The 25,958-nt window shown below is 43.1% G+C and overlaps 1 protein-coding gene across 1 annotated transcript in view; it reads right to left on the bottom strand.

The window, feature by feature from the left end:
- SLC9A9 (solute carrier family 9 member A9) overlaps window positions 1–25,958 on the bottom strand; it is a 458,836-nt gene that overhangs the window by 76,217 nt on the left and 356,661 nt on the right. The window contains exons 13-14 of the mRNA XM_084847219.1: window positions 24,406–24,454; window positions 15,456–15,535 (exon numbers count right to left, since the gene is read on the bottom strand). Of these exons, the coding sequence (XP_084703345.1) occupies window positions 15,456–15,535; window positions 24,406–24,454 (129 nt within the window). The remainder of the gene's footprint in view (window positions 1–15,455; window positions 15,536–24,405; window positions 24,455–25,958) is intronic.

Below are 25,958 nucleotides of genomic sequence, written 5' to 3' on the forward strand. Positions count from 1 at the left end.
ATCTGAATAATTGCTCTGCCTCAAAAGAAAAAGAACGGAAATTTCTTCCAGTACATGCAAATATTTAGATCTGTCAGTGCTAGCAATAGCAGCCTGAACTAGTCATCTCTTCAGAGATTTGAGCATATAGTTGTCGGCAGAAATAAGAAGTAAAAATACTACTTTAAAATGAAAGTATGTTTGTACAATAATGGCAGGGCAGTGGTTGCAGTAAACAAGAACACCAGAGAAAAATTACTGCTTACAGGAGGGAGAAATAGCTTCTTAGAATGTAAATTTGCTTTCATTTCAAGAGTAGTTTCTTCACAGAGAGCTTTTATGCTGCTATTGAGATTGGTTACTCATGGAAGTTTGCGGGTCCTTTAGATGACATTGTTGACCTCCAGAGCACCTCCTGCACTAAATGACCTTTATTCAATTTTTTAAAAGATGGTAGATAATAAGCTATCAAATTACAGTGCTTGAGTTCCACTTGAGTTCCCTCCCTGAAAAGAGGAAAATCTGCAATAAGAGTAGTTAAGCCACAGCGCCATCTAGCAGTTGTATAATGAAACATATGGAAGATTCAGATAAGGGGAAAAGGAGGAGGAAAAGAGGGGAAAGGAAGCGTGTGTAAAGGGAGTCCATCATGATCCTGATTTAAAACGGAAGCAGAAAGCCCTATTTTAAATGCAGAATGTTAGGCTGGTGTAGAGATGCTTCAAATCATGTTTAAACACAGAAGACTTTTGTTTGAAATACAGAAAATCACAAATCAATTGGTCAACAAAGAGCCCTGTCAGAAATTCTTAATTACGTATTTTTAAGTTTTGCCGCTTAATCCAGGCATGTGACTTTCTTCTGCCCATTTTAAGCCTTATTTGGCAGAAGCCAAAGGCAAACAAAAACAAAAGAAACATTTATCAGGAGCCTGTATCAGAGGTTCAACCATCTCTTCAAGTCTCACCAACCTTCCTCTAGTTTCTCTCCAAATTTTCACTTTGTCTGACTCTTGTCTTTTAGTGCCTGAAGCACGAACATCCTCACTACTCTTAACTTTTCTTACACTTTAAAATTTTCTTCTCTCTGTCTTCTGTTTCTCAGTCAGATCTAGCAGTTTTCTCTCGCTCCCACATAAGAGTCTGAGCGCCATTTGTTTTTTCTTATGTTCAAACTACGTGTTCTGTGGAGTTCTATGTTTCTATCCTCCATTTTTTAAAAAGAGGAAAATCAGTTCAGGTGAACTGTGTGCTGGGCCAGAGAACACAACGACATTGTTGGTCAGACTGATGTGTAACCTCAGTAACACTAGTCATTTTATTTATTTCATTTATTACATTTCTATGCTGCCCATTAGCCGAAGTTCCAACACAACTGGTTGTCCAGTTGTGTTGGATTCTTTTCAGCTTGTAGATCTTGAGGAGGTGGATGAGGTACTGGGAGCAGAGAGGGCTGCTACCTGTGTACTCGACCCTTGCCCTTCTTGGCTGATTAAATTGGCCAATATGGGACAGATGCCATGGGCAAGGGAAGTGATCAATGCCGTTTTACAGGAAAGGGTTGTTTCCTCTTGCTCAGAAGAGGCAGTAATAGGACCTTTGCTAAAGAAACCTTCCTTTGACCCAGGAGATCTGTCTAACTATTTGGTTTTTTTTCGGTCAGTCACTTCCGACTCTTTGTGACTTCATAGACCAGCCCACGCCAGAGCTTCCTGTTGGCCGTCACCACCCACAGCTCCCCCAAGGTCGAGTCCGTCACCTCCAGAATATCATCCATCCATCTTGTCCTTGGTTGGCCCCTCTTCCTTTTGCCTTCCACTTTTCCTAGCATCAGCATCTTCTCCAGGGTATCCTGTCTTCTCATTATGTGGCCAAAGTACTTCAGTTTTGCCTTTAATATCATTCCCTCAAGTGAGCAGTCTGGGTTTATTTCTTGGAGTATGGACTGGTTTGATCTTCTTGCAGTCCAAGGCACTCTCAGAATTTTCCTCCAACACCACAGTTCAAAAGCATCTATTTTCCTTTGCTCAGCCTTCCTTATGGTCCAGCTTTCGCAGCCATAGGTTACTATGGGGAATACCATTGCTTTAACTATGCGGACCTTTGTTGTCAGTGTGATGTCTCTGCTCTTAACTATTTTATCAATATTTGTCATTACTCTCCTCTCAAGAAGTAAAAGTCTTCTGATTTCCTGGCTGCAGTCAGTGTCTGCAGTAATCTTTGCTGCTAGAAATACAGTCTGTCACTTTGTATGCCACATTTTCTTCCTCTATTTGCCAGTTATCAATCAAACTGGTTGCCATAATCTTGGTTTTTTTGAGGTTTAACTGCAACCCAGCTTTTGCACTTTCTTCTTTCACCTTCATCATAAGGTTCCTCAGCTCCTCCTCGCTTTCAGCCATCAAAGTGGTATCATCTGCGTATCTGAGATCGTTAATGTTTCTTTCAGCAATTTTAACTCCAGCCTTGGCTTCATCAAGCCCAGCATGTCGCATGATGTGTTCTGCGTATAGGTTGAATGGGTAGGGTGAAACTATACAACCCTGCCGTACTCCTTTCCCAATCTTAAACCAGTCCGTTGTTCCATGGTCTGTTCTTACCGTTGCTACTTGGTCGTTATATAGATTCCTCAGGAGGCAGACAAGTTGACTTGGTATCCCCATACCACCAAGAACTTGCCACAGTTTGTTATGATCCACACAGTCAAAGGCTTAAGAATAGTCAATAAAACAGAAGTAGATGTTTTTCTGAAACTCCCTGGCTTTCTCCATTATCCAGTGGATATTGGCAATTTGGTCTCTAGTTCCTCTGCCTTTTCGAAACCCAGCTTGTACATCTGGCAATTCTCATTCCATGAATTGCTGGAGTCTACCTTGCAAGATCTTGAGCATTACCTTACTGGCATGTGAAATAAGTGCCACTGTTCAATAGTTTGAACATTCTTTAGTGTTTCCCTTTTTTTGTATGGGGATATAAGTTGATTTTTTCCAATCTGGTGGCCATTGTTGTGTTTTCCAAATTTGCTGGCATATGGCATGCATCACCTTGACAGCATCATCTTGCAAGATTTTAAACAGTTCAGCTGGGATACCGTCGTCTCCTGCTGCTTTGTTAGTAGCAATGCTTCTTAAGGCCCATTCAACCTCACTCTTCAGGATGTCTGGCTCTAGCTCACTGACCACACCGTCAAATCTATCTCTGATATTATTATCCTTCCTATACAGATCTTCCATATATTCTTGCCACCTTTTCTTGATCTCTTCTGCTTCTGTTAGGTCCTTGCCAATTGCCATCTTTGTTTTTGATCATACCCATTTTTGCCTGGAATTTACCGCCAATGTTCCTAATTTTCTGGAAGAGGTCTCTTGTCCTTCCTATTCTATTATCTTCTTCCACCTCCGCGCATTGCTTGTTTAACAATAATTCCTTATCTCTTCTGGCTAACCTCTGGAATTTTGCATTTAATTGGGCATATCTCCTCCTATCACTGTTGCCTTTTGCTTTCCTTCTTTCTCAGGCTACTTCCAGTGTCTCAGCAGACAGCCATGTTGCCTTCTTGGTTTTCTTTTTCTTTGGGATGTTTTTTGTTGCTGCCTCCTGAACAATGTTGCGAACTTCTGTCCATAGTTCTTCCGGGACCCTATCTACTAAATCTAGTCCCTTAAATCTATTCTTCACCTCCACTGCATATTCATTAGGAATATTCGTGAGCTCATATCTAACTGATCTGTGGGTCTTCCCTATTCTCTTTAGTCTGATTCTAAATTGTGCAATAAGAAGTTCGTGATCTGAACTACAGTCAGCTCCAGGTCTTGTTTTTACCGACTGTATAGATGTCCGCCACCTTTGGCTACAAAGGATGTAGTCAATCTGATTTCGGTGTTGACCATCTGGTGAAGTCCATGTATAAAGTCGTCTTTTAGGTTGTTGGAAGAGAGTGTTTGTTATGCACAGTGAGTTGTCTTGGCAAGTTCTATCAGCCTATGTCTCACTTCATTTTAGGGATGTACGAAAGTGACTTACCTTTCGCGGATTATGTTGATGGTGGGGGGGGGAGGCGTTCTGTCCCTCCCCCTGGAATCCTGGCTGGGAGGGAGGCGCTCCGTTCCTCCCCCCGGAATCCTCGAACGGCCGGCTGTGCTCTGCGGCAGCTCCGCGGAGCAGCCGGCCAGGCCCGGCCCGGCCCGGCCACAGCTGTCCGCAGCTGGATTTCCGGCCGCGGAGGTCTCTGGGTAAAAAAACCAACAAAAACAAAAAAACAACTGTGTATGCAAATGGTGGCAGCTACGGCCTTCTTTTTTGCGTTCCTTCTTTTTGGCCGTCTTAATCTACGTAAATATTTACGTAGACTATGACGGCGAAAATAAAGGGGAAAGCAAATAGCGTAGCGGGTGCTATTTGCGTCCCTTTTTCATTCACCGTTTTAGCCTACGTAAATCTTTATGCGAATCAAAAGGGGACGCAAATAGCACCCGCTATGCTATTTGTGTTCCCCTTGATTTTCGCTGTCATAGTCTACGTACATATTTACGTAGATTAAGATGGTAAAAAGAAGGAAAGCAAATGGTGGTGGCCGTAGCTGCCGCCATTTGCGTACGCGTTTTTTTTTTAAACCCACCCCCAACCGCGATAGGCTACGTAAAGATTTATGTAGCCTATCACGTCTTTTTTTCTTTTTTTTTAAACCTAGCCATGATAGGCTACGTAAATCTTTACGTAGCCTATCACGTCTCCCCCCCCCCCAAGCCTGGAAATGGTGGCGGCGGCAGCTGGTTGGAAGACCGCCCGCCGCCGCCGCCACCGCTGGAGCCGCCGCCGCCACTGCCCGGAAGATCCGCCCCAGGTAAGTCTCGTCCCACGGGGGATACGCGGGGGTGGCGGGGGGGTGGCAGGCCATTCCGCCACAGATTTTGGGGGGCAAAAATGCACTGGCATTCGGCCTCACCAAGATCCGTGGCGGAATTCTCTGACATCCCTACTTCATTTTGCTGTCCCAGACCATGCTTGCCTGTAATTCCAGGTGTCGTTTGACTACCCACCTTAGCATTCCAGTCTCCTGTAATGAAAATAACATCTTTTTTGGCGTACTATCCAGTAGGTGCTGCAGATCCTCATAGAACTGATCTACTTCTGCTTCTTCAGCATCTGTGGTTGGGGTGCATATTTGGATCACTGTGAAGTTGAATGGCTTACCCTGAATTTGAATTGAGATCATTCTATCGTTTTTTGGATTGTATCCAAGCACTGCTTTAGCCACTTTATTATTAATTATGAAGGCTACTCCATTTTTTCTGTGGTCCTCTTGTCCACAGTAGTAGATCTGGTGGTCATCTAATGTGAAGTGGCCCATTCCAGTCCATTTCAGTTCATTGTTGTTGTTCAGTCGTTCAGTCGTCTCCGACTCTTCGTGACCCCATGGACCATAGCACGCCAGGCCTTCCTGTCCTGCGCTTTCTCCCCGAGTGTGCTCAAGTCCATATTCATTGCATCAGTGATGCTATCTAGCCATCTCATCCTCTGCCGTCCCCTTCTCCTTTTGCCTTCAGTCTTTCCCAGCATCAGGGTCTTTTCCAGAGAGTTTTCTCTTCACATTAGGTGGCCAAAATATTTGAGCTTCAGCTTCAGTATCTGTCCTTCCAATGAGCACTCAGGGTTGATTTCCTTTAGGATGGACTGATTTGACCTCCTTGCAGTCCAGGGGACTCTTAAGAGTCTTTTCCAGCACCACAGTTCAAAAGCATCCATTCTTCAGCGCTCAGCCTTCCTTATAGTCCAGCTCTCACAGCCATACGTTGCTACTGGGAAAACCATAGCTTTGATTAGATGGACCTTTGTCGGCAAGGTGATGTCTCTGCTTCCTACTATGCTGTCTAGGTTGGCCATAGCTTTCCTCCCAAGGAGCAAGTGTCTTTTAATTTCATGGCTACAGTCACCGTCTGCAGTGATCTTGGAGCCCAAGAAAATAAAATCTGTCACTGCTTGCATTTCTTCCCCTTCCATATGCCAGGAAGTGATGGGGCCAGATGCCATGATCTTCGTTTTTTTAATGTTGAGTTTCAAACCAGCTTTTGCACTCTCCACTTTCACCCTCAACAAGAGGCTCTTGAGATCCTCTTCGCTTTCTGCCATTAGGGTGGCATTGTCTGCATATCGGAGGTTGTTGATAATTCTCCCAGCAATCTTAATTCCGAACTGTGATTCATCCAACCCGACGTTTCTTATGATGTACTCTGCATATAAGTTAAATAAGCAGGGCGACAACATGCAGCCTTGTCGTACTCCTTTCCCAATTTTGAACCAATCGGTTGTTCCATGTCTGGTTCTTACTGTTGCTTCTTGACCCTCGTACAGGTTTCTCAGGAGACAGGTAAGGTGGTCTGGTACCCCCATCTCTTTCAGAATTTGCCACAGTTTGTTGTGATCCACACAATCAAAGGCTTTAGCATAGTCAATGAAGCAGAAATAGACGTTTTCTGGAATTCTCTTGCTTTCTCCATGATCCAGCGAAAGTTGGCGATTTGATCTCTAGTTCCTCTGCCTCTTTGAAACCCAGCTTGTACTTCCGGTAGCTCTCGGTTCGCATACCGCTGAAGCCTAGCTTGTAGGACTTTGAGCACAGCCTTGCTGGCATGTGAAATGAGCGCAATTGTGTGGTAGTTTGAACACTCTTTGGCGTTGCCCTTCTTTGGAATTGGAATGTAAACTGACCTTTTCCAGGCTTGTGGCCACTGTTGAGTGTTCCAAATTTGTTGGCATATTGAGTGCAGCACTTTAACAGCATCATCTTTTAGGATTTTAAATAGCTCAGCTGGAAGACTGTCATCTCCGCTAGCTTTGTTGTTACTAATGCTTCCTAAGGCCCACTTGACTTCACTCTCGAGGATGTCCGGCTCAAGTTCAGTGACCACAGTATCATGGCTATCAGGGACATTCAGATCTTTCCTGTATAGTTCTTCTGTGTATTCTTGCCACCTCTTCTTAATCTCATCTGCTTCTGTTAGGTCCCTGCCTTCTTTGTCCTTTATCATGCCCGTCTTTGCACAAAACGTTCCCTTGAGTTCTCCGATTTTCTTGAAAAGATCTCTAGTCTTTCCCATTCTGTTGTTTTCCTCGATTTCTTTGCATTGTTCATTTAAGAAGGCCTTCTTGTCTCTCCTTGCTATTCTCTGGAACTCTGCATTCAGTTGGCTATATCTTCCCCTTTCTCCCTTCCTTTTCACTTCCCTTCTTTCGTCAGCTACTTGTAAAGCCTCATCAGACAGCCACTTTGCTTTATTGCATTTCTTTTTCTTTGGGATGGATTTCGTTGCTGCCTCCTGAACAATGTTACAACCTCTGTCCATAGTTCCTCAGGCACTCTGTCTGTCAGGTCTAATCCCTTAAATCTATTCCTCACCTCCACTGTATATTCATAAGGGATATGATTTAGGTCATACCTGAACGGTTTAGTGGTTTTCCCGACGTTCTTCAATTTAAGCCGAAATTTTGCAAGAAGCAGCTCATGATCTGAGCCACAGTCAGCTCCAGGTCTTGTTTTTACTGACTGTATGGAGCTTTTCCATCTTTGGCTGCAAAAGACATAATCAATCTGATTTCGATATTGACCATCTGGTGACGTCCATGTGTAGAGTCGCCTCTTGTGCTGTTGGAAAAGAGTGTTTGCTATGATCAGCGTGTTCTCTTGACAAAACTGTATTAGCCTTTGTCCTGCTTCATTTTGTACACCAAGGCCATGCTTGCCTGTTATCCCGGTGATTTCTTGACTTCCTACTTTAGCATTCCAATCCCCTATGATGAAGAGGACATCTTTTTGGGGTGTTAGTTCTAGAAGGTGTTGTAGGTCTTCATAGAACTGATCAACCTCAGCTTCTTCGGCATCAGTGGTTGGGGCATAGACTTGAATTACTGTGATGTTGAATGGTTTGCCTTGGATTCATACTGAGATCATTCTATCATTTTTAAGATTGTACCCCAGTACTGCTTTTCCCACCCTTTTGTTGACTATGAGTGCTACTCCATTTCTTCTAAGGGATTCTTGCCCACAGTAGTAGATATGATGGTCACCTGAATTAAATTTGCCCATGCCTGTCCATTTTAGTTGGCTGATTCCCAAGATGTCGATGTTCAATCTTGCCATCTCATGTTTGACCACCTCCAGCTTACCTTGTTTCATTGATCTGACATTCCATGTTCCTAAACAATATTGTTCTTTACAGCATCGGATTTTCTTTTCACCACCAGACTCATCCACAGCTGAGTGTCCTTTCGGGTTTGGCCCAGCCACTTCACTCTTTCTGGCGCTACTTGGAAATTCCCTTTGCTCTTCCCCAGTAGTATATTGGACACCTTCCGACCCGAGGGGCTCATCTTCCGGCGTTATATCTTTTAGCCTTGTGATACGTTCCATGGGGTTTTCTTGGCAAGAATACTGGAGTGGGTTGCCATTTCCTTCTCCAGTGGACCACATTTTGTCAGAACTCTCTGTCATGACCTGTTCGTCTTGGGTGGCCCTGCATGGCATAGCTTATGGCTTCACTGAGTTACACAAGCCCCTTTGCCACAACAAGGCAGTGATCCATGAAGGGGCCATTTCAATTCACTGACACCCAAAATGTCTATATTTAATCTTGACATCTCCCTAATAACCACATCCGATTTGCCCTGGCTTACAAATCTTACATTCCAGGTTCCTGTGGTGTGTTGATCTTTAGAACATCAGATTTGTCGTTTACCACCAGCACTGGCGTCCACTAGCCATCCTTTCAGCTTTGAGCTAGCTGCGTCAGAACATCTGGGGCTAGTTGAACTTATCCTCTGTTCCTCCCCAGTAGCATTTTGACCATCTTCCAACCTGGGAGCCCCATTTTCCAATGGTATACCAACATATCTCTGGTTGTATTGATCCCTTTAGTTTCCACGGCAAGAATACTGCGGTGGGTTGCCATTACCTTCCCCAGGGATCGTATTTAGTCTGACCTCTCTGCCATGACCTTCCCGTCTTGGGTGTCCCTTTACGGTTTAGCTCATGGCATCATTGAGGTGCTCAAGCTTCAGCACCACGACAAGGTAACGATCTCCTTTGCTGGAGCTGTCTAACTATAGAGAAACTCAAATGTATCATTCTTGGCTAAGGTGAGTTGGGTCCAGAAAGTGCTGCTGGGGGATTACTGTTTGATTCCACGGCTGTTGGCCTATGGTGTCCCACGTTGTAGTTTGTCCTCCATGTTATTTAACATTTGCATGAAACTGAGCTGGGAGAGGTCATTTGGAGCTTTGTAGTAAGGTGCCATCTATATGCTGGTGACACCCAGATCTATTGCTCTTTCTCACCTAACACCAAGGAAGCAGCTGAAAACCATGAACATTGCCTGGGTTCAATAATGGGCTGAATGAGGGTGAACAAACTGAAGTTAAACCCAGACAAGACAAAGGTGTTGTTGGTCAGTAGAAAGCTTGTCCTGAGGACTAATATTCAACCTGTTCCGGAAGGGGTTTCTCTCCCCCTGAAGGATCAGGGTTGTAGCTTGGGAGTTCTTTTTGATCCTGTGCTGTTCCTGGATCTGCAGGTGGTGGCAGTGGCAAGGAATACATTTGCACAATTACGCAGTGTGCCAACTGTGACCCTTCCTGAGTCTGTCTTACTTGGAAACAGTTATCCATGCCTTGGTCACATCATATCTAAACTACTGCAATGCACTCTATGTGGGGCTATCCTTGAAGAGCATCTGAAACTTTAATTAGTGCAAAATGCATCGGCCAGGCTGCTAACTAGTACATCTTATCAAGACCATAGTACACTTGCTTTGAAAGACCTGCAGTGGTTGCCTGTTGCTTTCCGGGGCCAGGCTCAGTTCACGGTGTTGTTTTTAACCTTTAAAGCCCTAAATGACTTAGGACCTGGTTATCTCAACAACTACCTTTCTTGTTATTACCTGCCTAGGTACTAAGGTCTGCAGGAGAGGCCCTTCTGAGGACACCATTACCCGCAGAGTCCTGTTTGTTGGGCATGCGTGAAAGGGCTTTTCCCTCTGTCATTCCCAGAGGGACTATAAGTGGCTCTCACTCCCTTGGCTTTTAGGAAAGTTCTGAAGACACATCTTTTTTTTAATTTAGCCTTTTAAAGTATTTTATTTATGTATTTACAATATTTATATACTGCTCCACATCAAAAGATGTTGGAGCGGTGAACAACAAAGGTAAAAGAATAAAACACCATATTAAAACAATTAAAACATTTTAAAAGAAACACATTCTGAATTTAATAAACTGCGGCTGGTCACTCAAGGAAGGCCTCTCGAAATAACAGTGTCTTCACGAGGTGTGAAAGCAACACAGTGTTGGCGTCTGCCTGACCTCCACAGGCAGGGAGTTCCGCAGGAAGGGGGCCACCACACTGAAGTGGTGCTGTGTTTACTGTTCTTTTATGTAGTTGCTCAATGTTCTGTGTACTGTTTTATTGTTTTACACTGTTGTGCACTGCCTTGATGGCTTTTTAGCCAATAAGGTGGTATATAAATGTTAATAACAAACAAACAACGAACAAACCGTGTGCTGGATCAGCCCAAAGACCTATCTAGTCCAGCATTCTGTTCCCATAGCAGCCAACCAGATGCCTATGGGAGCCCTACAAGAAGCACTCCCACTCATGTTCTCCAGCAACTGGTACTGAGAGGAACACTGCCTGTGATACTGGAGGTAATATAGAGGCATCACGACCAGGGGCCATTGATAGAGGAACAGCAGGTAGGGAGAGGCTGTGAAACCCTTTCCCCTCCAGGTCATTTTCCAGCTCAAAACACCTCCCCCAAGCTGCTTTTTTTTCACCTGTCTGGAAAATGTTACAGGGTTGCTGTGGGTTGATTAAGATTTAGGTGCATGCAACTGGACTAGTGGAACTGGATGCTCCCACTCACCTTTCTAACTGAAAATGCTACACAGCCCGCTGCAGTTGCTACACAGAGGATCAGAGGACCTGCTGAATGGGGTGAGGTAGTGTGAAAGGTGATGGGGGGATCCTCAAAATCGGGTCAAGGCACCCTCCATGAATGAAGCCCCTCTGTCAACAGAATGCAGATCCTGGATCCAACTCACTGCAGGAGAAAATATATGGTGTACCTGTATCTTTCCCCCCGAGGCAGAAAATAGCTTAGGAAAAGTGATTTTGAGTTTGAAAATGACCGGAAGAGAAAGACTAAAACAGCCTCTCTGGCCATCCTTCCTCCATCTTGTCTTGCAACTCACTCAGGCCTATGAGCTTTTCTATACAAGGCTGTAAGCTCTGGCGTGGGCTGGTCCATGAAGTCACGAAGAGTTGGAAGCGACTGAACGAATAAACAACAACTTTCAGTTTCATGGTAGAACTGAGATCTGAGCTGTACACAAAAAGCTTTTCCTTTTCTGCTACATAACCTCTATGTGGGGCTGTGCTATAGTGGAACAATGCAAATACACATGTAGGAAACAACCTTTTCTTTCACTTTCAGAAATAATGACCCATTTTCCCCGCTCTACCCCCACCCCTGCTCTTAAAAAACAGAAGTGAAACTGGAGATTCAAATTGTCTAAAGAACCCGTAAACAACTGTGATTAAAGAATAACAAGTGCACAATAAATACCTTGTGTAGAAAAGCTCTATATTTCTTTTCTTTTCATTTTTAATAGATAGAAACTCAGAATGTCATGCAATGTTTGTACTTCACTTTCTAGTTTCTACCTTCAGTCTGTCTCTTTTCTGCCTTCATTGATGTACACTGGTTTATGCCCTTTAAAAAATCCACAGTCACAGGCTTTTTCTTCTGAAGAAGAAATGGAACCAGCATGTGTCTAAAGCCTACTCTGATGCCATTTGGCATTAATTTTTAAAAACCTTCTTTCCCTTTATACTGCATTGCAAATTGAATTTTTAGCTGTGCCTGGAAAACGAAGAACAAATAAAGAAAACTATACCTGAAATCTTATTTACTCACACTTTCTGTACAAGTATCAGCACTTTAATAACTGATTTCCAAAAGGAGAAAATAAGGATGTTCTATGGGAAGAAATAAAAGAAAGGGCTTTCTAGAACTCCCTTTATAGACTTTGTAAGAGACCTGTATTGAGGATACTTCAGATGTGCTACTGTGCTGACAAGGTTCAGGTTACTTGAAGGACCAGGCTATTCTCATATGAACTTGCCCAGATGTTGAAATCTCCCAGAGTGGCCCTTCTCTCTATCCTGCCAAAAACATCTGATGTGAGTTAGGTGGGAACTTGAGAAAGGGCTTTCTCAGTGGTTGCACGCAGATGTTGGAACTCCCTACAGAGGGAGGCTGATCTGGCCGCCTCAGCAATGGCCTTCCACCAGCACATCAAGACCATTTTGTTTAAATGGGCCTTTGTCCTATAGAGCTGATTTAACTTTTCTGATGTGCTGTGTATTTTAACCTGTATTTTAATTTAATGATATTTTCACTAAATGCTATTTTTAATTTTTATTTGCTCTTATTTGATTTTTTGGTGGTTTCACAAGGTTTGTCTTTTTTTAAAAAAAAGTTATTTATTTATTATTTTTAAACAGATTACTTTACAAAATGAATCACTTCAAACACAAAAAGAGCAATCCTATGACTGCTAGTCAGCGGCTAGATGGCCATAGGTTTCTGGGAACCGACCTTCCCCCACTCCCGTGCTGCCTCGCAGGCAGCTTGGAATGGCCCTGCACTCTGTGCTTGGAAGAGAGCATGGAGCAGCGAAAATGGGGCATTCTGGGGGGCATTCTGGGGCAGGGAAGGTGGAAATGCCGGTATGACACATCTTTTATGTTGTCCGGCAGCTGCTTTCCCCACTCTGCCTTCCCATGGCTAGATAGCTGAAAACCGCTGTCTAGCTGCAAATGCAGGGCAGCTGAAGTGTGGAGGGGACGATCCCCTCTGTGCTTCTCCTGCCCTGCATTGGATAGGCGGTCACCTCCAAGTTCGGAGGCAGCCGCCTACCCTCATAGGATTGTGCTCTAAGACGTTACTATTTTATTAGACACTGGACACATTAAAATCTATTATAAACATGGCAAGACCCATTAAATACCTTATAGCAATAAAACATCTAGACATAAATAACTTTTAAACTTACAATAAAAGAAATGGATTACCATGTATCACATCTTGCATATCATTCCAAAATCTCCTAAATGGCTCCCATTCCTGTTCAAATTGATGTATCCTGTATCTTCCCTGTTTAACCCAAAGAACCCAGTAATTTTGCTTAGGGTTGCCAAATCCCATATTTGAAATACCTAAAAGTCTAGGTATTTCCTTTCTTTTCCAGTATTTGGCATAAAAAAGACATGCTGCTAATACCATATAAAATAATAGGTGTTCTTTGTTCTTTGGTACCGCGTATTGTTTGTTATGCTATGTAACTCTGCCACTCTGGAGAATAATGGCTTCTCATTGCAGTTCTTACTCTCTAATCGAGAGACACTACAGTTTTAAACAGTATTGATTGCAGCATCATGATGCAGTCCAGCCTGTCTTCAAGAAGCGGGAAGAACTACTTGGCTCTGCTCTTTGGTCCAAACAACCAGATTTGCCAGGCTGCTCTAATATGAGGGAACTCTCTTCATACTAGGTCAGATGCTTAGTTCATCTAGCCCACTACAGTCTACACTGGCTGGCAGTGGTTCTCTAGATTCTCCAACAGGTCTTTCCCCATCACCTGCTACATGTGATCCTGTTAAGTGGAGATGCCAGGGAATCCCTGGCAGGGATCAAATTTGTAACCTTCTGCACACCAAGTATATGTTCTATGGCTGCCCTATATGGTGCCTTCTCCTCTTGAACCACTGAACTGCTGGCCCCCAATGCTCCCCTCTTTCCAGCTGGGACCTTGCGCCCCACAACCTTGCTCCCGGTAAGCCAGGAGATGTATTGCTCTTATTGAACCACTGAACGTCCTCATAAAGGTCATAGAGTTTTCTGTTTGGGGTCTGCTTGTGTACCACCCACACCGGGGCTGCATAAATGACCAGCTTTATGTCCTATGAAGAAAGCAGACCCTGCCAGCACAGTACCACCAATAGTTGTTCTTATCCCATGCAGGTTTTCAGGTGAGATCGTCATGGCTGTGCAATGACAGGAGCCGTAGTAGTGTTTTGGTGTGCTGCACTGCTTTGTTAGTGCAAGTGATCTCAGTATAGGAACAACTCCCATCAGCCCTAGCCCTAGCCAGTCTATCCAATGGTGAGGGGGTGCAGGAAGTTGAAGGCCAAAACTTCTGGAGAGCAACAATTTGCCCCCCTCTGCTTTGAAGTCCTAATGGTCTGACACTTGGGTATGTCGTGGAGTATTCTCCTTCCATATGAACTTATATAATAAATAAATAATACACTTACCCACACACTTAGGTCCTTTACGCAGGCACTGCTCCTTGTTCCCTGCTATTTGAAATGTGGAGGATGGTGGCATAGGAGGACAGGGCCTTCTTCTCAGTGGCTCCACAGAAGTTGTGGAACTTTCCCCAGGGATGCTTACCTTGCCCTTTTCTTTTCGTTTTCAGGTTTCAGGTGAAGACAATTTTTTTTTCGGGAAGTGTTTGGGATCCACTGAATTATGATTTTACGTTTTAAGTGCTGAGTTCTTGTTGGGTTTCTGGATGTTATTATGTTTCATGTGATGTATCATTTGATGACACTGTAAAGTTTTTACTTATGTAAGCTACTTTGTGGTCCCGTATGTGTAAAAAAATAAAGCAGGATGGAAATTATCTTGCAAAGCAATCCTACTTATTCCAGAGGTGGGGTGGGGCAGATCTGTGATGGAGTGACAGCTCAGAGCAACAAATGGTGTGTGTTGGGGGTGGGGGGGGAGGTTGAAACCAATGGGAGGAAATTAATTACACCAGCTTGTGGGCTGGTGTAGCATGTCAGGGGAAAAAGGGGGCTAGCATCCTGTGGATCTAAATCCTCTGCTGACCCCTGCCTAGCATATCCCTGGAGTGCCCCATTTTGGCTGCCACCACCCCTGGAATACGTAAGTGACCCATGGCATTGTAGCTTTCTACTGCCATGCTGTGGAGGTCTCTGCCTGTGGACCTCCCTGTGGATAGGAGCATCATATTGTATGACCCCTCAGCAGCCCTCCCCAAAAGCTTAGGATAATTTCCTTAAGACAGTAAATGAATAATTGTTTTATTTCTAAGAGCTTCAGAACTATTAACTTGTTATAAACACTGAATACTGTTTTCGATTGAGGTTAGGTGTACTCAGCCTTATTCCATCTCCCTGTCTTGAAATGTTCTACAACAGCAGTTTTATGTTTCAGAGCCTTCTTTGAACTCACTGCCATTTTTTTCCTTTTCCTTAATAACAATATGATTCAATTTCATACTGTACTTAAAAATGAGAGGAATATCAAGTTACCCAACTAAGTTTATCTCCATTATTTTCTTCTTTAATTAAATGGCTTTCTATGAGTTGTTAATGCTAACATGATAATAGGATACTTATGGTCAAAGCCGTACCATATTCTGAAGAGCCAGGCACTTTCTGCTTTGGTTGTGTTTTTATCCAGGTTATTTGCAGCCTGTAATAACAACAACAACAACAATAATAATACAATTTTTTTAAAGCCATTTTAAGATGTCCAAACCTTACAAGCAACTAAGTTAAATTAAAAAAATGCAAATTAATTAAAAAGCATATCTCAGTTCACCCCCACCAGGGGTCGAATACTCAAAATGGCTGCCCACATGCACTGCAACTCATTGTAGTTTAAATACGCCATGGTGGGCTGCGGTGATCATGCAAACCAGGTCTTTTTGTTTACCCACACTTCCTGGCAATGATGTAGAATTTTAATATTTTGCTGTAGATTGGATCTTGAACAAACTCGATCATGAACCATATTTTTCTTTTCTGCATTGGTACCCATGTAGAATAATTCAGTATTTATTTTTATTAATGATTCCAATTTTATTAAACAGCTGAGAAGCAGTATATTCTGAGATCAATAAAAAATTGATATTTCTTCTAAATTGCTGGAATGGGATTACTTTCCGTTTACTTCTGTCAAACTGAGAAGGTATTTGATTTTGATTTTATTCTTTGTGTATGGCTTACAAAAAGGTCCTACAGGGGTTGTAATATTGCAATAATTATGACCCGTTTCCTTTCCATTCTTCCCTCCACCCCCTGCCCCCTGCCAATATGAGAAAGCCAATACTGGAACATAGCACTGCTGCTATTTTATTCATTGACTTCAAATTGCAGGCTGCTCTTTTACAAGAGGAGACTGGAGGGTCCTCATGTAGCATACCCTGTGGAAATGTCTCTGCAATTCTGAATGATATGCTAACACTTACATATTATATATCCTGAGCAAGTTGAAAGGGTACAGTACAAATGTGTAATGTTCATACTAAAGGCTCATTAAATTTTGTACTCAGCTATAGACACCCAAGTGCAAAATTTCCCAGTTACCAATTCTGAGAACTTTAAAGGCATACATACCAAATGCTACACATACAAACTTTTCAAACTGGTTGAAATACTTCTGTATTTTGTACCAGGGTATACATACACAAGTACAAATTATAAAATAAATAATATAAAATAAGAAGAGTAAATACATTTTTTCTACCCATGGTGTATTTTGATTTGGCGGGGGGGGCGGGGGAGGGAGAGTTGGTATATACCAAGTAGGTATAGTGCAAAACAGGAGACATTTGTAACAACATCTAGCCACCTTGAGTACTTGTAGTATGGCACACACCAGTGGGATGTATAAATATAATATCAACTAAACAGCATGTAGCTTATTAGATGTACTCATTCATGGGTACATTAGATCTCCACAACAGTGCGGACAATATACTTTTGGACATTAAAATAAAAATAAGGATCTGTTTCTTAGTAACCACTGGCTAGGGTGGCTACTTAGACATTGCCAAAAGGAGGAAATGCATCATCAAAAAAGATATTTGCATAAAATTTGCATAGGCTAATTTATCTGTATTGATTCAACTTTGGAAATGAAGAATTCCCTTCTTCTGTAGACCATGTTTGGACTATACTATAGAAGGAGAGTACATGTTTTGGTTCTCACAGGGATATTGTCAAAACAACGTTCCTGTGGTGAGCAAATGCTGCCTTGTACATAATGTTTGTATTGGAAGTATTCACTGTTATACTCAGAGGTTCCTCTCACACACAATAGCTATCAGAAGAAAATTCACAATGTGATTGTTGGGGGCACATCATGTGGTGAGCTCTGGCTGGAGGAGATCACTGATTTTGGCAGTCTCCCCCCGGTGACCATACTCCAGGCTTTAGTGGACAGGATTAAACAATTTCAAGGTAATTTTAATTTGTGCTTTATAATTTTTAGTATTATCATAGGGATTATATTTAATTGGTTTCAATAAATCATACTATGTATTGTTTTCACTCTCCTGGAGATCTGCGGCTAAGGTGAATGAAAACTATAACATATATAAAATACAAAATAAAGACAATAAAATATAAATAAAACTGATAGGCATAAACTCATGTGAAGCTAAAGGCACTTTTGCTCCTATTCGACTTGAAAATACTGGATGCAATAGAAGATACAAAGGTCATTAAAAAAGTCTTCAGCATTGAACAGGGTTTCCTTGGTTTTCTTGGGCTATGCAGAACATGTAAAAATTTGCCAGACTTCTGTCAACACACTCCCTGGGGTGAGAGAAAAAATCACCCCAAGGGGAAAAAGGCATTGAATTTATGGTTGATTGTGGCATTTTCTTCCTCAAAATGTAGCACCACTGAGTTAGGAAACACTTGCTATTCTGTGAGAAAAGATTAGGGGTCCTGGGGAAGCTGTGAAACTGTCAGAGCTTTAATGAAATTAGGTCAGCAGTTATTCTTAGAAACTGATAAAAAATACTGAATTCAATGTCAGGATTCACAATCAATTATGTGTCACAGAATTCCTTTCTATGATAGGACAAGCTCTTGAAAAAAGCCATTGTCAGAAGCTTCATGTGGATCATCACAACACAAATAAGCCTAAATAAGTCTTGGCTTTGGATGTATGAACCCCCCACTGTCTGTTTTGGGGTGTATGTGTCTGCTGTGGGACAATTTGGGCCATTTGGGGCCCCACAGAGTCCTCCAAAGCCCTGCCATGTCTGTCAGAGTTGGCGGAGCGGCTCTCCGGCTTTCTAAAAAATGTGATATGCTAATGGCAGCTGCCATTAGCCTATCACGGGAAAATTACAGACGTAAATGGAGTATTTTTTGCCATTTGCGGCTGTAAAGCACTTACTTTTACCTAAATTGCAGCTGTTTTCAGCTGTACTTAGGTAAAAGTAAGTGCTTTACAGCTGCAAATGATGTACAATATGCCATTTACAGTAAGTGTGGCCGGTCTGCTGTGGACTCCGGAGGTTGGATTCTTTGGAATCTGGCTTCATTTGAGTCTGCAGCAGACTTTTCTGGCATTCCAAGTCTTGGCACAGCCTGGATGTTCAGAAGATTCTGCTTTGCTTTAACCAGTTTGTCATGATGCCCAAACCAACAAATTGTGGTAAATGTTCATTATGGTTTGCTTGAAACAAACCAACTTGAAACCATTGATACTAACCATAGTTAACATTAACCACAATTTGTTGGTTCAGATGACGTGACAAGCTGTGGTTAAGCAAAAGGTTCCAAACCCATCTCTGTGGCTGTGCAAGAGGAGGAGAGGGGAGTGCACGATGCCATGGCTGGTTTAGGCTTGTTTATCTCATGCTAAACCAGGGGTGCCAAACCTCTTTCAGCCTGAGAACTGAATGCCATTTTGGAGAAACTCTTGGGGGCCCACATTCCAGTGGTGGGCAGGGTGAAAGGCAATAGGGGTGGGTCAAAATCCCCCCCAATATCAGCATATTTTAGTTTAAAGCTCTTACGGCCAATAACTAAGCCTTAGGAGAGGCATTTCAAATTTTCAGAATGGGGAAAAAACTGCACAATGATAGATGGTTGGGGGAAAGGGATATGGCAGGTTGGGGAATCCTGGAGGGCCCTAGTGTCTGAGGTGCTGCATCCCTGTACTAAACTATGGTGACATCTGAACATGGCCACTGAGTTCAGCGGGCCTTATTCCAAAATATATATTTACAGGATGACAGCCTTAGGCATGCTTAAGCTAATGGGTCTAGGTCCACTGAATTCTGTGTTGGGTTGTGGCCATTGTATTTTAAAGAGGTGTGTCTTGGGGGGGGGGGAATGCACACTTTACATTCCAACCAGTTAATCCCTATTTAATAAGATGAAACCGTTTAAAATATCAGATATTGTTCGGTACATTAGCCAGCTCTGTCCCGAGACCTGATAACAAGCCTAGAGTGTTCTTCCAAATCACCTGTGCAAAATTTATGTATTATAATTGTCTGTCTGAGGAGATGCACCTAAGAGGTTCATCTAGATATTGCAGCCAGTTGAACAGAAGCTCTTTCTGAATGGTGTTTTTTCTTCTTCTTTTTTGTGAGAAAGAAATTAGATCCCAGTTTTTTAAAGCCACGATACTAGGGCTCTACAAGGCAGCGCTTAGCTGTTCTAATACCTGTCACAACTGAACATATATGAACCTGCTTGGCAATGAGATTCTCATCTGAGGCCCTTCTCCAAGTTGTCCCACCTTTAGAGATAAGGCAACTGTCTATCAGAGAAAGGGCCTTTTCTTTAGTGATGGCAGGTTTGCTTGATGCTCTGGGTGGCCCCCACACCCACATTGTAGGCCCCCTCCACTTATCATAGCGGTGGCTGATAGTGTGCAGTGCAAGAATTTCCCCCCTGTTGCTGTTGAAAATCCAGCCAAAACAGTGCTCCAGCCAGCAAGTTCCAGCTGCTACTGGCACCTACCATTTTAATCCCCCTCATACCTCTAAGCCAGGCATAGTGTCAGTCTGGAGCACTACTATGTCTAAACCCAGAGGCAGTGAGAGGACCTTAAAAAGGCAAGCACCACCAGCAGCTGCTCTGACTACAGCAAAGGGCCCCCACCATTTTCTCTTTGCTTGGCACAGAGAGGGCTGCCAGGCTTAGCATAGAGTGGCCATGTTGCACTCATGTCTTGCTTGTGGGTCCCCAGTCAACAGCTGGTTGGCTGCTGTGTGAACAGAATGCTGGACTAGATGGAACCTTGGTCTGATCCAACATGGCTCTTATGTTCTTATGTGAACTCTTTTACAGAAGACAGTGTTCTACTTGAAGGGCTGCCAGAGGACTGTTCTCTATCTGAAGGTATCCTCTGTTTGAAGAGCTGTCCTGTCTAGTTCTGGCTTAAAGATACAGACCCATAAGAACTGTTATCAACAGATAGCACCTGGACAGCAGACTGAACAGGCAGGCACACAGGTCACCTGGTCACAGTCTTCCACACTGCGGTGAGATATACTGGATTTCTATTTAAATTATAATAATTATTTCTGAATTTTCATCTATACATATACATCAGTATATGCAAATTTTATGCAAATCACTGTCCCCTTTTGTCCCCCTTTTTGGTGATGCATTTCCTGTTTTGGGGCAATTCATAAGTGGCCATCCTAGGTTCTGGCAGCTGTAGCTTCCAATTGGGGTTGGTGGCAGGATGGAGGGAGGGCCTTTGGCAGTTACCCATTAGTATCAGCCCCTGATGCTGGGCCTGGGTGGTGTCCCAGTTGTGGGACTCTCTCCCCTCCCTGGCACCATCAGTATTTTTATACTTTTTTGAAGCCCGGCTAAATCCGTCCTGTTTACCTAAGATTTTAATGGCAATTAGGATTTCTTTGTTTTTTGGGCTGTGAGTGACTGCTTGTTATTTGTGTATTATATTGCTGTTTTCAGATTTGATGAATACTTTGTTTTTTTTTTTTACATTTTTGTCATTGCTGTTTGATATTTCATATGTTTGCTAGTTTCATCTGAAACTGAAGGCTTTTATAGTGGAAATAAAGGGTATATGTTTATTTAAATAAACCAAATGAATAAAGAAATGCAATGATAACTTGTTCACTGGTGTGCATCAAGGCTAGCTTTGTATTCTAAACAAGTTTGAATAACTGAAGTGGCTGCATTCAATTATTTCTGAGCATTATTGATGGTCTCACAATATTGCATTATGAAAGACTATTAGTGACTTAAGTGGAAATAAATGAGATACTAGTCCATTGCAGGGCAAATGATAAATGCATTGAGAAGTGACAGATCTGACATGGCACAAAAAATTGCAAATGCCTTGATGAGGATAATGTAATGCGATTAGGCCAATGTGAGCCCAGATGACTGTGGGAGACAGCAGACCATAATACCAAGTCCAAACTTCCTAGTTCAAAGGAAGGTTTTCAAGAGCTTCCTTCTCTCAAAACTGGAAGTGATAAGGTAATAGTTTGGAAACATCCCGGCTCCATCTGCATGGGGCATTTACTCCAGTCCTACTGTGCCCCCAAGATGATTGTGGCACATGATGCATGCCCCTCTCTGTAGTAAGCATGGTTTTTCATGCTGTATTTTTTTGCACACTGGTTTTCTGACAGATTTTCCTGTTGTGGTGGCTTCAACGCGGTTTGGGAGTCAGTGTGACCTGAACTGCCTTTGGTGCAGGCTGGAGGGTGTTGCACTGATTGGTGGAAGGGAAAGTGGTATCTTGAAAGGGTGGGCCTGAGGAGAGGAGTGGGCAAAACATGTCTATTTGAGCAGAGAGAGGGGTTGGGAGAATCCCTTTGCCTGCTCTTCTGAAATGTCTGGACCAGAGAAAGTGCACATAAGTTTAATGAGGTTAAAGGGTGATCACCCCCAAAGGAGCCTTCTTTCTTCCAAGAAAGGGTGGACACAAGGAGGGAAGTTGGCTGAACATATCTACTTGGAAGTAACTCCTCCTGCATTGCACTTTATTGACCACATGAGTGTGGAGAGGGGCAGGGAGCAAGCCTCCACTCATTCGCTGCCCCACTCCTATGCAGTTGATGATGTTCAGTGCTACTCATGGGACTCCACCCTGCACCCCCCGAACTAATGTGGTTTCAGGTGCCATTTGCCCTATGCATTCGGTTTTTAAAAAGGAATACACTGCTTTATGGCCTACTGTTTGCCCCAGGAGGAGCAAACCTGATTTCATGAAAATCCAGATTTAAACAGAATCGCCTGAAAAAGCGTCTCCATGTAGATGGGGCCCCAGGCCGTGAAAAAATTGAAGAAATATATGGAATCTTTGAAGCAGAAGTGCAGAATCTGGTGCTCTCCAGTCCAGATGTTTTTGGACTAGAGGTTCAACCATCCCTGACTATAGGTCATGCTGGCTTGGGCTGATGTTTGGTTGGGTCCAACCACATCTGGAGGGCCACAGGTTCTCCTTGTTAAACCTCCCCCCGCCCCACCCCTGGCTCACATCCAACCAGTACAATGGGCCAATACAAGGAATGGGAAGTCTGCTACATCCCTATCTAGCCCTTACTCTCAGTGCCAGCTCTGCTATTAGGTAGAATGAGGCAGTTGCCTCAGGCATCAGATTCTGTGGCACAGGGAGCAGCAGGGAGCTGTTGGAGGACAGAGCTGTGTGTGTCATGCAGCTTGCCCTGCCCCTGCCTAAGCTAGCTTGCTGCCCCCAGGTGTGGTGGAGGATGCCACCCCCTTGCTTGTGTTGAAGGAAGCTACAACTGTCAGTCTGATTGGCTTCTGTACATGGAATGGGTGGCACCGGGGTGGGAAGGCACCTTGTCCACCTCAGGCAGCAAATTGTCTTGAGCTAGCCTTGCTTTTTCTCTGTGCAAGACATCGTTATTCATGTCATATTGCACAGCGGGAGAGGAAAACAAGGGCACACCCAGAACTCCCATTCAGTGCCATACTCTGGCATGTTGCTTGCATTCATGCCCATGTGTACACACTATGTGTATGTTATGTGTGGGGATGGGGGAACAGGACTCCATTGAGCATTACTGATACCTTCACATATGGCCACTGCTGCACCCATCATGGGGTTGTTTCCTATTGTGGTGTGGCCACAGAGATGGATGGAGTCACCTATGCCCGAGGATGCTGGTTGCTTGCTGAGCCACCGCCACTGCCCATGCTCGCTTATCATGTGGTGTGAGCCCCTAGATGGCTCAGTGAGTGATCAGCAAGTGCTGCAGGGCTGCCCGCTCATGGCCCATTTGCACCTGTAATGTTGCGTAGATGGCGCCTTTATGGCCACAATCTCTGCAACATTAGTTTTCCAGAAAGACACGAGATGCCATTTTGCATAATAATGGTGGCTTGGGGATGGAGTGGGCAGCCCACCACCATTTACAGACCGCTTGGTGAACAGACCACTTGGTCTGCAAATGGGAGTCGGGGTGGCTGAGTGAGGGACAGTCCGTCAGACTCCACCCCCCTATTGGGCACTCAATAAGTTGATCTTATTCATAGATCAACTTCATCAGATGTATGAAGTCAGGAGCCAATTAGGATGGAGAAGAGGAGAGAAATCGTTTTGCAAAGTTGGCTTTAAATAAGGGTGCACAACTTGTGGCTCCATGAGACCTTTGCTACAGACCCCCAAGGGTGCCTTGACCCCCCTACCAAAATGCCCACTGGCTGTACACTCCACTTCCTCCCAAAGAGATCTTCATATAGACACCTCTTTTTCTGCTGCTGCTAGCAGTGAAGAAAGAGTGATCTGTGTCACAATTACTGGGGGAAGACATGGATGAAGGCTCGCTACTCCCTCCCTCAGGGATCCCCATAGTTCACTGGGCTCTGTGTGCATGCATGCATGCGCATGTATGTCTGCATATGTGCGTGTGTGAAGCAACTGACCCCCAAGCCAGAATCACCTGTGGCTCTTCGGGCTGAAACATGTGCGCCCCTGATTTAAAGAAATGACTAAACACAACCTAAAAATTAGGGATTGACCAATCCATAGATTTAGATGGGTTCAGACTCCAGCATACCCACCCCTTCCCAGCAACGATTCAGTTTTCAGAAAACATGCTACAGTCTGCTGCAGTCTTCAGAACCCACAGTCATATTAAAATATATTAAGATTCTTATCATAAACTGGCTAATGTGCATTTATAATATCTTGACCTAGAAGTTCAAAATTTGAATAATATATATTTCCTTGATTTATTCCCAAGGAGTAAGCCATATTTTGCAATGCTTTTTTTTTTTTAATGCATCCAATGAAAACGTAGAAGGTTAATTGATTGGTTGTATGAAAACATCAGGTCTGCTATTGTCCAACTTTGTGCATGTTCTTCAGAAATTCCTCATAAAGCCACATTTTATTCACATCCTTGGAGCACAGTAGAATGTAATAAGCACATGTAGGATTTTCTGACTTTTGGGGAAGACTTGGGCATTTTCTGAAGGATCTTGGAAGCTACACTATAGATTTTAAAGCCCCTAAAGTATACATGACAGAACAAAAGTTCCTTTTCAGATATTTATCTTTAAATTGCAACTTGCCTGAGTAGCAGTTTCTGTCTTCAGGTCCTCATCTGGATCTATACCAACCCTATTAAAGGAAAGAAAGGAAGCAAATGATGAAGGTAGATTGACTTACATGAAGCAACTATTTCTCTGCAAGACAGGTATAACCGTATGAAATTAAAATAAAACTAGCATAATATTAAGATGCAACTGTTATGGGGGACATGCCACCTCAGGCCCCTGTTTCAGAGACCATTTCCTGATTGCTTGGATGTCAATGAGACTACAAAATAATTGGTGTTTTCTTGTTTTAACAGTGCTGCTGTTGGGCTGCTTTATAGAGTAAACGAAGGATTCCGTCATTCAGAATTTGTTTGTTTCTGGATCACATTTCTTTGCCACTTGAATGTTTTGAAACCTTTCATCTTCTTTACTTAGAGATGCAGGAAGACACTGTCTGAAGCAGAAAATTCAAAGGACATCTCCCATAGCAGTAAACATGTGATACTAAACTAATAAATGAATGTACGACAATAAATGAAATGTTCCTGCTCTTTAATGGTAGCCACCAATCTGTCATCTGAGTAGTGATGTATGAGAAATTAATTTCATTTCAGTTTTGATCAGGATTTACCCAATTCATGCCTTCCGAACTGAACATGGACTTGGATGTAATCTGTGGTCAAAAGTTCATACATTTCTGAGCCTGCGATGTGATTTGCAGACAAAAAAGAAGAAGAAGCATTCAACAGCATATGTACATTTGAAAAATGTGCATGAAACAATGTGTACTTTTGAAAGATACGCACAAATCTGCCTTACTTAATGGGAGAAGAATGTGCACAACTGAAGGGAAAAGAATGCATACATTTCAAAGATGCGCACAATTGATGCATATACCTGAAAAAATGTGCATGAAAATATGCACAGTTTTTCATGTGGAAAAACAAACAAACAAACTTGCAATCTGATATGGATTCAAGGTGGAATGAGCTTTGAGATGGAATTCGATTTTTTCTGATTTGCACAGCCTTACACCGACGTGGGCTACTGCACCCATAACTAATGGTAGGACCAGCCCTGTTTGTATTACACAATCTATTACCACTGTGGCCACTGATTGGCACTAATGGACAATTCAATTTAGTAAGGCTTTGGGGTAAGAGAAACTTTGGTAGCCAATTCTCTCTTCTTTAGACTAGGCTTGCTTCGTCTTGGATCTTTGTTTGGTATACTGTACAGAAACATGCTGCCTGATCTATTATGCCATATGGGTTGTACCACTAATCCCATGGAAGTAGTCTTTTCACTGACACACCACCTTAGCATCTATCAGAGCTTAGCAGAATATCCCATCTTCTGAATTTTTCACATACAACATAATGTTTAATTTTTGTGAACCACCCAGAGAGCTTCGGCTATTGGGCGGTATAGAAATAAATAAATAAATAAATAAATAAATAAATAAATATAAATAAAATGTAGGGTGGGGTGGTGGTGGTGGGGGCAGAAATTCTTTATAAAGCTATATTTTTAAAACTGGGCTTTTAAAAAGCCCCAGCTTTTACTAAGTGATGCACAATGCCTGT

Source organism: Heloderma suspectum, chromosome 3 (genome assembly GCF_057233095.1).
Source record: "Heloderma suspectum isolate Gila_16-S chromosome 3, 16-S_ref, whole genome shotgun sequence".
NCBI classification, from domain to species: Eukaryota; Metazoa; Chordata; class Lepidosauria; order Squamata; family Helodermatidae; genus Heloderma; species Heloderma suspectum.